The sequence below is a fragment of the Toxorhynchites rutilus genome, chromosome 2, assembly GCF_029784135.1.
Source record: "Toxorhynchites rutilus septentrionalis strain SRP chromosome 2, ASM2978413v1, whole genome shotgun sequence".
NCBI classification, from domain to species: domain Eukaryota; kingdom Metazoa; phylum Arthropoda; class Insecta; order Diptera; family Culicidae; genus Toxorhynchites; species Toxorhynchites rutilus.
In genome coordinates this window covers 245199643-245213071 of record NC_073745.1, presented here as the reverse complement: position 1 = coordinate 245213071, position 13429 = coordinate 245199643, and the positions used below count along the sequence as shown (strand labels likewise).

At 36.2% G+C, this 13429-nt stretch overlaps 1 protein-coding gene across 1 annotated transcript in view; it reads right to left on the bottom strand.

The window, feature by feature from the left end:
- The window catches only part of LOC129769233 (uncharacterized), a 58073-nt gene extending 49455 nt beyond the window's left edge, over nt 1-8618 (bottom strand). Inside the window, exon 1 of the mRNA XM_055771344.1 lies at nt 8211-8618. Coding sequence (XP_055627319.1) covers nt 8211-8222 — 12 coding nt within the window. The 5' untranslated portion in view covers nt 8223-8618. The remainder of the gene's footprint in view (nt 1-8210) is intronic.
- Between the last annotated feature and the right edge of the window lie 4811 nt (nt 8619-13429).

Below are 13429 nucleotides of genomic sequence, written 5' to 3'. Positions count from 1 at the left end.
ATCGTGGACTTTCACCAATTCTTAACAATTTCCTGTACAATTTACTGTCAGAAAAGCACATGATTTTCTCTTATGGCAGCTCGAAATCTTCTCGTTACAGTTTTATGGGCCTACCACAAGGCTCCTGCCTAAGCCCCCTCTTGTACAGTTTTTACGTCAATGATATGGATGATTGTCTAACTAGAGACTGCACGCTGAGACAACTTGCAGACGATGGAGTTATTTCCATCACGGGTACTAATCCGTTCTGCAAAAGTCGTTGCAAGATACCCTGAACAATCTGTTCACGTGGGCCCTCAAGCTGGGTATCGAATTCTCTACGGAGAAAACTGAAATGGTCGTTTTATCTAGGAAGCACGAACCCGCCCAATTCCAGCTTCACCTATCCGGCAAAACGATCCAACACTCTATGTTTTTCAAATACCTGGGTGTATATTTTGATTCTAAGTGTACCTGGGGGAGACACATTGCGTATTTGAAACAGAAATGCCAGCAAAGAATCAATTTTCTCCAAACAATTACCGGAACATGGTGGGGTGCCCATCCAGGAGACCTCATTCAGTTATACAAAACAACGATATTATCAGTGTTAGAATATGGCAGTTTTTGCTTCCGATCAGCTGCCAGGATTCATATTCTCAAGCTGGAGAGAATACAATATCGTTGCTTGCGTATAGCAATGGGGTGTTTGCCTTCGACACATACGATGAGTCTCGAAGTTTTGGCAGGAGTACCCCCGCTTACTCTTCGGTTCACAGAATTATCCTACAGATTTCTCATCCGTTGCAAGATCATGAATCCATTGGTGATTGATAACTTCGAAAATCTACTCCAACTGATTCCTCAGTCAAGTTTTATGTCTTTATACCATGAGTACCTTACTCACGACGTGCACCCTTCACCAGGCATCTCCAACCAAGTTTGCTTCCCATACTTCTGCAATTCCTCTGTCATTTTTGATCTGTCCATGCGACAAAAAATCCATGGAATCCCAGATCACCTACGCTCGGTAGTTGGTAGTTGGTTCCTCGTCAGTATACGCTCGGTAGTTGGCAGCGCATGTGGAGTGGTGATGAGTTCGGTCGTTGGTTACACACGATTATCCCTAAGGTCTCGACGAGTGCATGGTTCAAGGGATTGAATGTAGGTCGTGATTTCATTCGCGTGATATCTCGGCTTATGTCCAATCACTACAACCTAAACGCGCATCTCTATCGCATTGGGCTCGCAGCAAACAATCTTTGTGATTGTGGTGATGGCTACCACGACATCGAGCATGTTGTCTGGTCGTGTATCCGGTTCCATGCTGCTCGCTCTCAGCTCACTAGAGCACTGAGAGCACAAGGCAGACAATCGGATATCCCCGTCCGGGATATCTTAGGTAGCCGGGATCCTGATCTTCTGCTTCATCTATACCTGTTCCTCAGAAACGCCGATGTCAACGTTTAATGATGTTTCCTTCGTTGTGTCCCCGTTTCATATCCCTCCTATCCGATCGATAAACTTTTACTTAGTCGCGGCAATACATACACACACTCTTTACAGATGCACGGGCCGAAGGTTGTGCAGTCCACTGATTATTCAACAAGAGCCAAAGGTTGTACCGCTCATGACAACTCTACACGAGCTGATGATTGCGCCGGCTAGTGACCATTCTATCCTGGATTCCTCGAGTCGAGAAAGACGCACCACGCTAGATATGGGGTACAGACTAGGGGGGCGTTGCTGATTAATGGTCAGCTGCATCCCATAAGGAAGTATCCCGTGTCGGGCACACGTACAGAGCATCGAAGACTGCGACATACCAATTATGAGAACACTTGTAATACTAACCTCGAGTCAACCGCGAGTAATCGGTTACATATTACTAACATAGTCTAAGCAAACATTGTCAAAATCTTGAACTCCCGGCCCCGTTAGGCTGACGCCATATGAGCCTTAATAAAATATATATTTTGGTTAAAAAAAAAAATATCCGAATAGATAGGGTTTTTTCCGTTTTCGAGTGATTTTGCAAAGTTAACATGTTTTTAGTATTCGTTCAATATTCCTATGCGACTAGACAACATCTGTGTGACTAGAATCCAATTTTTATGCATATGTGGTATTTCATGTGGCTTCAAATTGGTATATCGATCATCTGAATCGACCCGGTTGTTTAAAAGTTATGAAAAAAGTCGCTTTTGGAAAAAACAAAAAAAGAAAAAAATGATTTTTCGGACCATCGGGTAATTTTGGAAAATCATAACTGAATAACACAAAATAACGCATCTCGGAATTTTGGATATGTTATCTGGAAAAAATCTTAGTTTCCAAGAAAAAATATGAAACAAATATAGCGCCATTTGTCCCGAGACAATGTAAACTATAAAAAAATACAATCAATAATTACAAGACCAAAATCTAAAAATTCTGCAAGTATAATATTTTCGAAAAGAGATTATCTAATTGGCTTTGATGTGATATGTCGATCATCTGAATCGGTGCAGTAGTTCAAAAGTTATGTGCTTGAAAAAAAAAGAAATTTTTGGATAAGATGAGAAAAAATGATCTTTCGGACCACCCTTAAAAGGAAATGGTAACCTATTTAATTTGATATGTAGATCATGTAGGTACAGTAGTTCAAAAGTTATGAATTTAAGAAAAATGTAATTTTTGGGAAAAATGGGAAAAAAGTTGATTTTTTTGTCAATCATAAAAAGGAAATGATCACCCTAATGATAAAAAATACGGGTCTAATGTTTTGCGATAAAGAACAAAACTACCACTTTTCGCGAAAATCTGAGAACCACTATATCGGTTTGACATGGAATGGCTGTATATAATCTTTTTCATCGCACTTCTAGGTGGATTGACACTATTTTCGTAACTCAAACAATCATTCAACTTACATGTTGTTAATGAAATTATTGAGAAATTGATTTCTAAACACAATTCTTAATAGAAAGTAATATTCACTACTTTGACCCATTGTCACCCCCTCCGATGGGTGAGATTGGATCAACTTTCATTTAATCGTAGTTCAGTGAAAAAATAATATTATTTAACAATTCCTTGAACACTAACGAGTGTTCATCATTAGAGAACATTTCTACGTAATCAGAATTGTGTTTTGCTCTAATTGACGATAGTTATTCAACAAAAAGCTCGAAAACTACCCTTTTTGACCCACTTTCACCCCCATCGACGGTACATGACGACTTTTACGTCGCAGTATCGCTTGGTGCTGTTAATAATAAAGGATTTATAATGCAATAATTGATCACCTTCATAGGGACGAAATTCGTTTCCAGTGTTCTACGATGGTAATATACAAGATCTGGAGAATAAATTCCGTACCCTAAAGGTGAAATTATTCCGCAATGAAATCAGAGTTTCAGAAAATGAGCAAGTGCAGGATTGGTGGACAAAAATATGATGTCTAGAAAGAATTGATTGTTTGATGTATGAACAAATTGACGCATGCATTCTCGGTGATTCGATGCCTTGTTTGTATCGTTCCCACTAGTTCCCTCAATCCTCGGCCTTTTCTTTTTCTGAACATAATCAGAACGAAAATAAGCTTCGAAATCGGCTCAGCAACGATACGATGAACACTATTTTAAGACCAAAAGATATGATTAAACATAGTGGCTTTGTATAAGCATCATCAAACACTCGAATGACTGGCAAATGTAAATGTAGTATCTGTAGTAAATGAATGAGTTTTTTTTTCATTCTAATATTTTAATACTATTAATATTTTTTTTACAACGAATATTTCCGATGGTACATATTTTTGGTGCATATTTTTTGAAGAAAAAGTACAGATGAGAAACATTTTAACCACTCTGGTACAGATTAAAATGTGGCAACACTGACTTCAACTACTAAAAAATATTGACATATCATAGCATGAAAAATTACCGTTCCTATAGAATAAGAAGGCATTCATGTATGTTATGAATCACAGAATTCCACAAAATCATGTTATATTTGTTTAAAATTTGTAAATTTCTTTTTTTTATCGTTAATTCAACATGTAGAAGATGTTATGGTTTTGGTATGATATTGGATATAATGAAAAATTGTCCAGAATAAAAAGCCGCCTGGATTCAAAAGCGTTACTGAAATTATGCATTGGATGAACGTGGGATTATAATGTGATCGTTCAACCATGTCTTCATCCACATGATTGGGATAAAACTTTAGAAAAAAATTGGACTTTTCCGGCACTTGTCGTGCTGCGACTTCTCTCATGTCCAAAACCTCAACCAAAACATGACGAAAGATCTCGCGAGAGATATTCAATTCACGGGCTTACTTTGTCTTTCACTTAAATGACGTTTTCCGAGCACCATTCCTTTTATTTTGTCGATATTTTTATCAGTTGAAGAGGTGGATTGTCGTCCTTGACGAGGGAAATCGTTCTTCTATTCTCGGCCGTCTTTGAAAGTTATTTCATTCATTCAGCATAGTTGAGTCACCGAATTTATTCTGCAACATTTCCAACGTTCCGTTGTTAACTTGTTTCTAACGACGCTGTAAGCAATCTAAATGACAGATCGCACTCAAAATTGACATTAAGACCACTGACAGTATTACCAACTTAAAATAAAATTAAAAATGTTTAGCGGGAGGAATTAAAACTACAAATTCCTGGTAGATGTTTGACAGAATGCAGTAGTTTTAAACTACACAGTGCATTCGCCTCTAGCCTTGAACATAGCCAATTAAAAGATCAATCAATGAATGTTTCTGGGATTGAACCCACAACCATTCGCTTAGTAAGAAAACGTGAATGTTCGAAAATGTTAATTACAAAACATCAATTCTAAACGGGATGAAGTTCGCATGGTCAGCATTATATTATTCTTTTTTGAATTTATATATCAGGTCAATAGTAACGTTATAATATGTCGCAAAGTATTGTAGTTTAACGGGATTATCGTCAACGATTGGTGTCCAAAGTTATTTGCATTCCTGAGATCGTATCGAAATCAACAAAGGGCCTGGCCGGGTAAGGGAGTAAAAAGTGCCCCCAAACCAAATCACTAGCTGTATGGCAAATATAGTAAAGGATATTAAATAAGAAATTTTGGTGGTTTATTTGAACCCCTATGTGGTTTGACGTAGGATCTATAGTGAAAAACGTACTTTTCGTTAATTTCACGCCATCCTCAAAAGATCCGAGATAAAAATTTGAAAAAAATACTGAATGTGCATCTTACTACGATGTATCAAAAAAAATTATCAAAAAAAAATTTCATCAAAAATTTTAGTACTAAAAAAAATAATGAAATCTTGAAAATTTTTTTTTTGGGATTTAGAGATTCAGTACTACTCTAATTCATATTTTAATGTGTTTCTACGGCTTTTCTAGATATGTGTGATTTTTTTCAGATTTTTTTCAGTGTTGCGCGGTATCAAAAAATTTTTTTTTTATGTTTCCAAAGAGTGGTTAGGTAAGGGAGTAAAAAGTGCCCCCAAACCAAATCACTAGCTGTATGGCAAATATTGTAAAGGATATTAAATAAGAAATTTTGGCGGTTTATTTGAACCCCTATGTGGTTTGACGTAGGATCTATAGTGACAAACGTACTTTTTCGTGCATTTCACGCCATCCTCAATAGATCCGAGATAAAAATTTGAAAAAAATACTGAATGTGCATCTTACCACGGTGTATCAAGAAAAATTATCAAAAAAATAATTCATCAAAAATTTTAGTATTAAAAAAAAATTATGAAAATTTGAAAATTTTTTTTTGGGATTTAGAGATTCAATACTACTCTAATTCATATTTAAATGTGCTCTTACGGCTTTTCTAGATTGATAAATATCGTCAAGCTGTTTTTTTTTAAATATCTAATAATAAAAATAAAATAATAAAAAAGAAAAATACACAGTACAAAAAAATGTTATAGATTTTCTGGCATTTCGAAATTTTGAAAAAAAATATAACTTTGAGACCACAAATTCGATTTGTTTTTTTATTTTAATCTTTCAATTGAAAACCACGAATACAATAAAATAATCGATTTCAAAAAAATAAAAATAATAATGCAAACGATGAAGAAAATTATTTTGTGTCACACAATGCTCTTAAAAATTCAGGAAAAATTACGCCACATGTAGAAAAAAGACACATACGAACGCATTTAAATAAAAATTTGAGCAGGAGTGGGTCTCAAAGTTATATTTTTTTTTTCAAAATTTCGAAATGCCAGAAAATCTATAACATTTTTTTGTACTGTGTATTTTTTTTCATTTTATTTTTAGTATTAGATATTTGAAAAAAAAAACAGTTTGAAGATATTTATAAATCTAGAAAAGCCGTAAGAGTACATTTGAATATGAATTAGAGTAGTACTGAATCTCTAAATCCAAAAAAAAAATTTTCAAAATTTTAATATTTTTTTAGTACAAAAATTTTTGATGAAATTTTTTTTGATAATTTTTCTTGATACACCATGGTAGGATGTACATTCAGTATTTTTTTCAAATTTTTATCTCAGATCTATTGAGGATGGCGTGAAATAAACGAAAAAGTACGTTTTTCACTATAGATCCTACGTCAAACCACATAGGGGTTCAAATAAACCACCAAAATTTCTTATTTAACATCCTTTACAATATTTGCCATACAGCTAGTGATTTGGTTTGGGGGCACTTTTTACTCCCTTACCTAACCACTCTTTGGAAACATAAAAAAAAAATTTTTTGATACCGCGCAACACTGAAAAAAATCTGAAAAAAATCACACATATCTAGAAAAGCCGTAGAAACACATTAAAATATGAATTAGAGTAGTACTGAATCTCTAAATCCCAAAAAAAAAATTTTCAAGATTTCATTATTTTTTTTAGTACTAAAATTTTTGATGAAATTTTTTTTTGATAATTTTTTTTGATACATCGTAGTAAGATGCACATTCAGTATTTTTTTCAAATTTTTATCTCGGATCTTTTGAGGATGGCGTGAAATTAACGAAAAGTACGTTTTTCACTATAGATCCTACGTCAAACCAGATAGGGGTTCAAATAAACCGCCAAAATTTCTTATTTAATATCCTTTACAATATTTGCCATACGGCTAGTGATTTGGTTTGGGGGCACTTTTTACTTCCTTACCCGGCCAGGCCCTTTGGCATTTACAAAGAATCCGTATTATTCCAGTATCGATTTCAGTGACTGGAATAGTTCCCCTTTCTCTCAAGCCCTCTCTGGATGATTTTGATTTTTAAAATGTGTAATATAGTGCGCATGTACACGAATTGCCGTTATCAAACGAACTACGGTTGTACAGATACTTAGCAATTGTAAAAATGGTTACAGCCTAATCTGTTGAATTTTGTTGCATTTGAGGGGCGAAAGTTTTCCACTGAATGCTTAGTGAAGACACAATTCATTAATAGTTTTATTTTTTATATTTTAAAAAAGTTATTATTATCATTCATAATTATCCATTGCAGAACATTAATAGGCATACAATTTTCTTCTCACGCGAAGTATTAAAACTAATCTTTTTTTGGACTTATAACAAATAATTTCACGATGAGTGAAGATGAAGTATTACAATGCAGAAGGCATGTAAATTTTATCCAATAAGTCTAAACCGCATATGTCATTGCACCGCATGAGTATGTAACATTTTAATCAATTAAAATTGACTTCAAACTGGAGATCCCATAAACCGGTTCGTATTGAAGCGAAATGAACCGCGCAAAGCGCTCGTTTACACTAGTCCCGTTTTTAACCAGCGACTTTTCACTTTCGAACACTACAAAGTACCATCACTCTTCTAACTAAATGAACGTGGGACGTACTGGTATGGAACAACAGGATGCATGATTCGAGTCTGTCCGTGTAATTTTAATCTTGCTTGAAGCGTTTGTGTCCCTTCGATTTAAAAACATACGCTACCTACTGGCAGAGACGCTAATGCATTAGAACAGTCACTGACACGGTGTGCAATAATTTTTGGTGCGTATCGAAGCTGCACATTGGCAGCTAAGGAGGTGATTTAATAAATTTATACATTTGCACAGCTAACGAAGTGAGAAATTCATCGCCGTCACCACAGGCATCGTGTTGAACTCAATCCGTTGAAGTGTCGCAATAAGAAGCTGTTGCTTAATCACACATTTTCACATTAGAAGACAGCCAGCCAAGTCCGGCTGGACGAGTTCGTTGAATCCTTCAGGTCTGATTGAACCCCTAATTGGACTCACCTTGAGCAACATTTTCTCACAGTGTGTAATTGATTTATATCGTTCACAGCCAGATTTTTATTAAATTATCACTGCATCCACTATTTGATGTTTGTTTCTGACACTAGTTTTGACAGTACCTGCACTGCAGTATCTTAACTTCTTTCTCCGCTCAGCTTGCGTTCACAACACTTTTCACTATCCTTACTGCTGGTGTACAGTCGCCAAAGTTCCGCGCGATTCGAAGGTCTCCACACTTTTCAAGCAGCGTTCATCTTCATTTCACGCTTATATACCAAGTCCGCCCAACGAACGCCCGACGCTTAAGCGATACCAAAGCGGCCAAGATCAAGATTGTAGTTTTCACTGGCGCTAACTTGAAAAGCGATGAAGCGGTAGGTACTCGGACTAGTGCAGTGAGTGAGTGTCTTTCACCCTCTCCACATCGCGTCTAAAACGGCTCAACTTTCAGAGCCCTGCACCAATGCGAAATCGGAACTCAGCAGTTCACCTTGATCTTGCCGGGCAAACCATGATGAGCACGCCAAATGTACTGCGTGAATGGCCATGTCTGGTTCTTGAGTGAACACAAGCAGCCATGTGGTCATCCCGGAATGACCACTGACAACAGAGTAACATTTTCTTATCTCATGGAAAACAAGCTGCGTCTGGTAAAAAGGAGTGTGCTGCCTTCACTCTCCGTTGGATGAGATGTTTAATGGGCTGACTATATATAGTTGGGTGTCATGGAAAAGGAAAGTGGAAAACCGGTTGCCAATTACACAAGCTACAAGTAAGAGCCGTAGACTAGAAGGCTCAAAACACGACAAAGCAAAATTGTATACCGGCCAGCGGGATACATTTCCCTTTCATTTGAATTTTGCTATCATGCACGAACGGTTTCATTGTATGATTCGAAGGGTCGGGTATGCTGGATTAGGAAATGAACGAAGTGGGATATTTATCAATACAGTTCAATTGTCATGTGAAATTAATACTTTAATCAGTTTTATTTGAATTTTTATTGCAATATCTCAGATTACAGTCAAACGTTGTGGTATAAAACCATTGGTCATTTGAGTAACTTTGCATAAAAAAATGAATTAGATTAGTTTTTGAAAAGGGCCAAAGTTTTTTGACGTAGGATTACGTCTTTCGGGAACATATTGGGGTACAAATTGAAAATCTAAAATCGAGTACGTAGTGAAAATTGTCCAATTTCAAACGCTTTTTGCTCCACTGTTCGTTAGACGCGCTACTCTTTCGTTTTAATCTTGCCGATGGCAATATCTGTGCTTGTGGCCAAGGTTACCACGACATCGAACATGTTGTTTGGTCGTGCGAGGTGTATCTTGTTGCCAGATCGAATTTAGAAAACTCTCTTCGGGCCAGAGGAAGACAGCCCAATGTGCCGGTGAGAGATGGGAACACACGGTTAGACCTTGATCACATGTCCCAAATATATGTCTTCTTAAAAGCTATCGATCTTCGTGTGTGATTGTCCTTATATCCTTATATTCTCCTTTTCCTTTTCCTTCGCGAGAAATCAAATCCCTTCTTACTAACAATAGAATAAGGTGAAATGTAAATACATATTAGATATAAGATAGGCTTAAGAATTGAGTACGATGAATGTGAGTGCGAATGTGAGTGTGAACATTGTCAACATATCCTTATATCCCTTCTTTTTCCTGAAAAAATGTCACCCTTCTAAACTCGAGCAAACCGCGAGTAATCGGTTCTCTACTTCATTAACACTAGAATTAATGAAAAATGTTTATATATACTTTTAACAATACAGATAGGAGTTTGGCTCCTTTAAACTTATGTAACTGAGCCTGTAAAAATAAACGATTTAATAAAAAAAAAATTCAAAAAAAAAACGCTTATTGTTCAGTCATTTCATGATGGATTGATGAAATTTTTGCGTCAATCGATTTCGGCACTTCATAACAATTTTTTATATTGAAGAAAATAATATATGTCATGAAACTAACTATCGAACAGTTGAAAAATCTCAATCCCTATCCTAACGGAAATACCCACTTCTGATTCTGATTGGCTGCCTGGGGGAAATCGGCAATGCATTAGGCTGTCAAAAAAGTCCTGCGGTATTTTTTTTTTAATTTTGGTGCAAGGTCCGGACTATACGGCGGATGCAAAAGAACCTCCCATCCGAGCTCCCGGAGCTTCTGGCGCGTCACCAAAGAAGTGTGTGGCTTGGCGTTGTCCTGATGGAAGACAATGCGGCCTCTGTTTATCAAAGATGGCCTCTTCTTCATGAGTGCTACCTTCAAGCGGTCCAGTTGTTGGCAGTACAGGTCCGAATTGAGCGTTTGGCCATAGGGAAGCAGCTCATAATAGATTATTCCTTGACAATCCCACCAAACACACAGCAGAACCTTCCTGGCCGTTAATGAGGGCTTGGCCACCGTCTGAGCCGCTTCAGCGGGCTTCGACCACGACCGTTTGCGCTTCACGTTGTCGTAAGTGACCCACTTTTCATCGCCAGTCACCATCCGCTTCAGAAACGGGTCGATTTTGTTGCGATTCAGCAGCGATTCACATGCGTCGATACGGTCAAAGATGTTTTTTTTGCGTCAACATGTGTGGCACTTCTTTGTGAATCCATGCTTCTTCAAATGGTTAATAACGGTTTGATGACTTATCCCCAGCTCTTGGCCGATGCTACGGCTGCTACTATGCCGGTCTTTCTCGGCTAATTCAGCTATTTCCGGAGCCTTCCAGAGCGTGGCGCATTTTCGACGACCTCTACACCAGAACGAAAACGTTGAAACCATCGTTGTGCGGTGGAAATGGAAACTGTATCGGGTCCATAAACTGCACAAATTTTATTGGCAGCTTGAGATGCATTTTTGCCTTTGTCATAGTAGTACTGTAAAATATGTCGGATTTTTTCTTTATTTTGCTCAATATTTGCGACACTATAACTCACGAACGACTTGACCAAACAAAACACTGTCAAGGACTATATTATAGCGCGCAAAAATACCTTTCCAACAAGCTATAGTATGACTCGATACAATGAATACAACTAGAACTACGCGCTTACAATGACACCTCGCGGAAATACCGCAGGACTTTTTTGACAGCCTAATATATACAAGCCGGGGGCATTTTGTATTGCAAGTAAGGTGCGTGATACGATTAATTCTAGCAAATAAAATTTAAATTTGGAACTTTAATGTTGGTTGCTTCATGAAATTTCATATGAATAATTTAGCACAAGTGTAAATGTAAAATTGCATATGGTAGCAGTTGTGTTGAATTGACTATATGAAACGATTTATTTCAATTTTCGTAAATCATAACAAAGGTGTGTTCCCGCTCGAGAACGGATCGTTTGGTTTAAGCTGTTTGTTTTGTTGTATTCATTTTCACCTAAGGAAAGTTGATACGGCGAGAAAAATTGAAAAAGTGAAGAAATAGTGATTTTCCATATGCTCTACATATAGTATTAGGTGTTGTTAATCCAATTAAAATTCGCATTGGGTTGGAAAAAAAAACACTCAGAGAGTAAAAATTATAAAAGAAAATTACCTTTCCCATTTCAAATATGTTTTGTCTATATTAAAGTAACATGTTTTACTGATGAGAAAAATTGATAATTGTGTTCGGTATTGGTAATTATTTTATATTACATTGGTTGATGTTTTTCTTCTTTATTTCATCCATACATATCACAGGAGGCATCTCGTCTAGGATCAAAGAGGGCGGTTTTCATCATATCTCGTTCCACTTCGGTATCTTTTGTCTGATACGCACCATCCAACGACTGTTACCATCCTTCTGTCTTCATCAATCGATAAACACTAGTGGAGTGAACAAACAATACACAAAAACTAAACAAAACGGCCCTTTTCAGAGCCACCAAATCATTATCAAAGAGTTTAACGATGTAATTCTTCAAACATATCCAAAACCAACAAATAGCCTAACGAAATCCTACGTCAACTATGCGGTCGTGTCAGGAACACAACCCTCTTGTGACTTTTTTAAATTTTTTACTAAACTTTATAACTCAAACACTATAATACCTAATAAATGTTGGTTAAAAAATAAAATGTAGGAAATTGTTCAAATTTTCATAAGATAAATACCATTTTTTTTAATTACGCTGAAAACAAAATATTTTGAGAATGAAGTTCATTTTTTCAAGAATGTTTTTTGAAATGTTCAATACAATTATATGAATAATGCTTCCAATTTCCAACAATTTATCCATACGTCGGAAGATGGGCATGCTTACAGTCAAAAAATATTTCTAACAACAACTTTTTCATGTTTTTTTATATTGCAACTTTCCCTGATGAGTCAAGATAGCAATATAGTGTATCCGACAAAAGTTTAGATCGTATTAACTTTTTGTGGTCGTGCTCTCAGCCACCATAGCATGAAACCATGCTAATCTTATATTTTACTCAACCAAGTATCAGTTTATGCTATTCCTAAACGTAGCTTGATGTCTAGTGAACCTGTTCACGAATCAATACGGTGCTTCTATGAGTAATAACGGTACTCAGTATCAAACAAAGTATTCACTCACACAAGACAACAGGCAGTTCGTAGAATGCATAGGAATGTGGGACAAAAACCATGACTGCAGAATTTAGCTATGGTGTGATGGAAAAGATTGTATCAGAACTAGTGTTTGCATAAATGTCCAATGTTATTTGAATAATCGCATAAGTGCCTTAAGCGACAAAATCTTTGTTTATCTAAAGTGAGAAGTTCTGATCATTTCGGAATCATTATTTGAGTAACTGGTTCAAGTTATGTTGAAGTTGTCTTTAAGAGCAGAATAACTGTTTGCATAAGTGTCTTATGTCATCTGAATAATTTCAAGTTGAAAAAGTCCTTGTTTTTTGAAAGTGAAAAGTGCTGATCTTTTCGGATACACATTGCTGGCATTAATAACACATTAATTGCATCGATGGCAAAAATGTATCATAAAAAAAATATGTATTGAGAATACTTCATATGATTTACTCTTGGAGACTGTTTCCAAATATTTCACATGAAGACGAATTATGAAATATAATTCTTATATAAAGACATCACATTAAAACATTGTTAAATTAATATATTGTTGATATACAGTTCACAAAAAAATAAAAAAAATGTTTATATTTACATAATCTTGCATATATCACTGCTTTTTCAAGGAAGATTATTCCGACCAGTACGATACCCATGCCCAAATTTAATACGACCGCAAA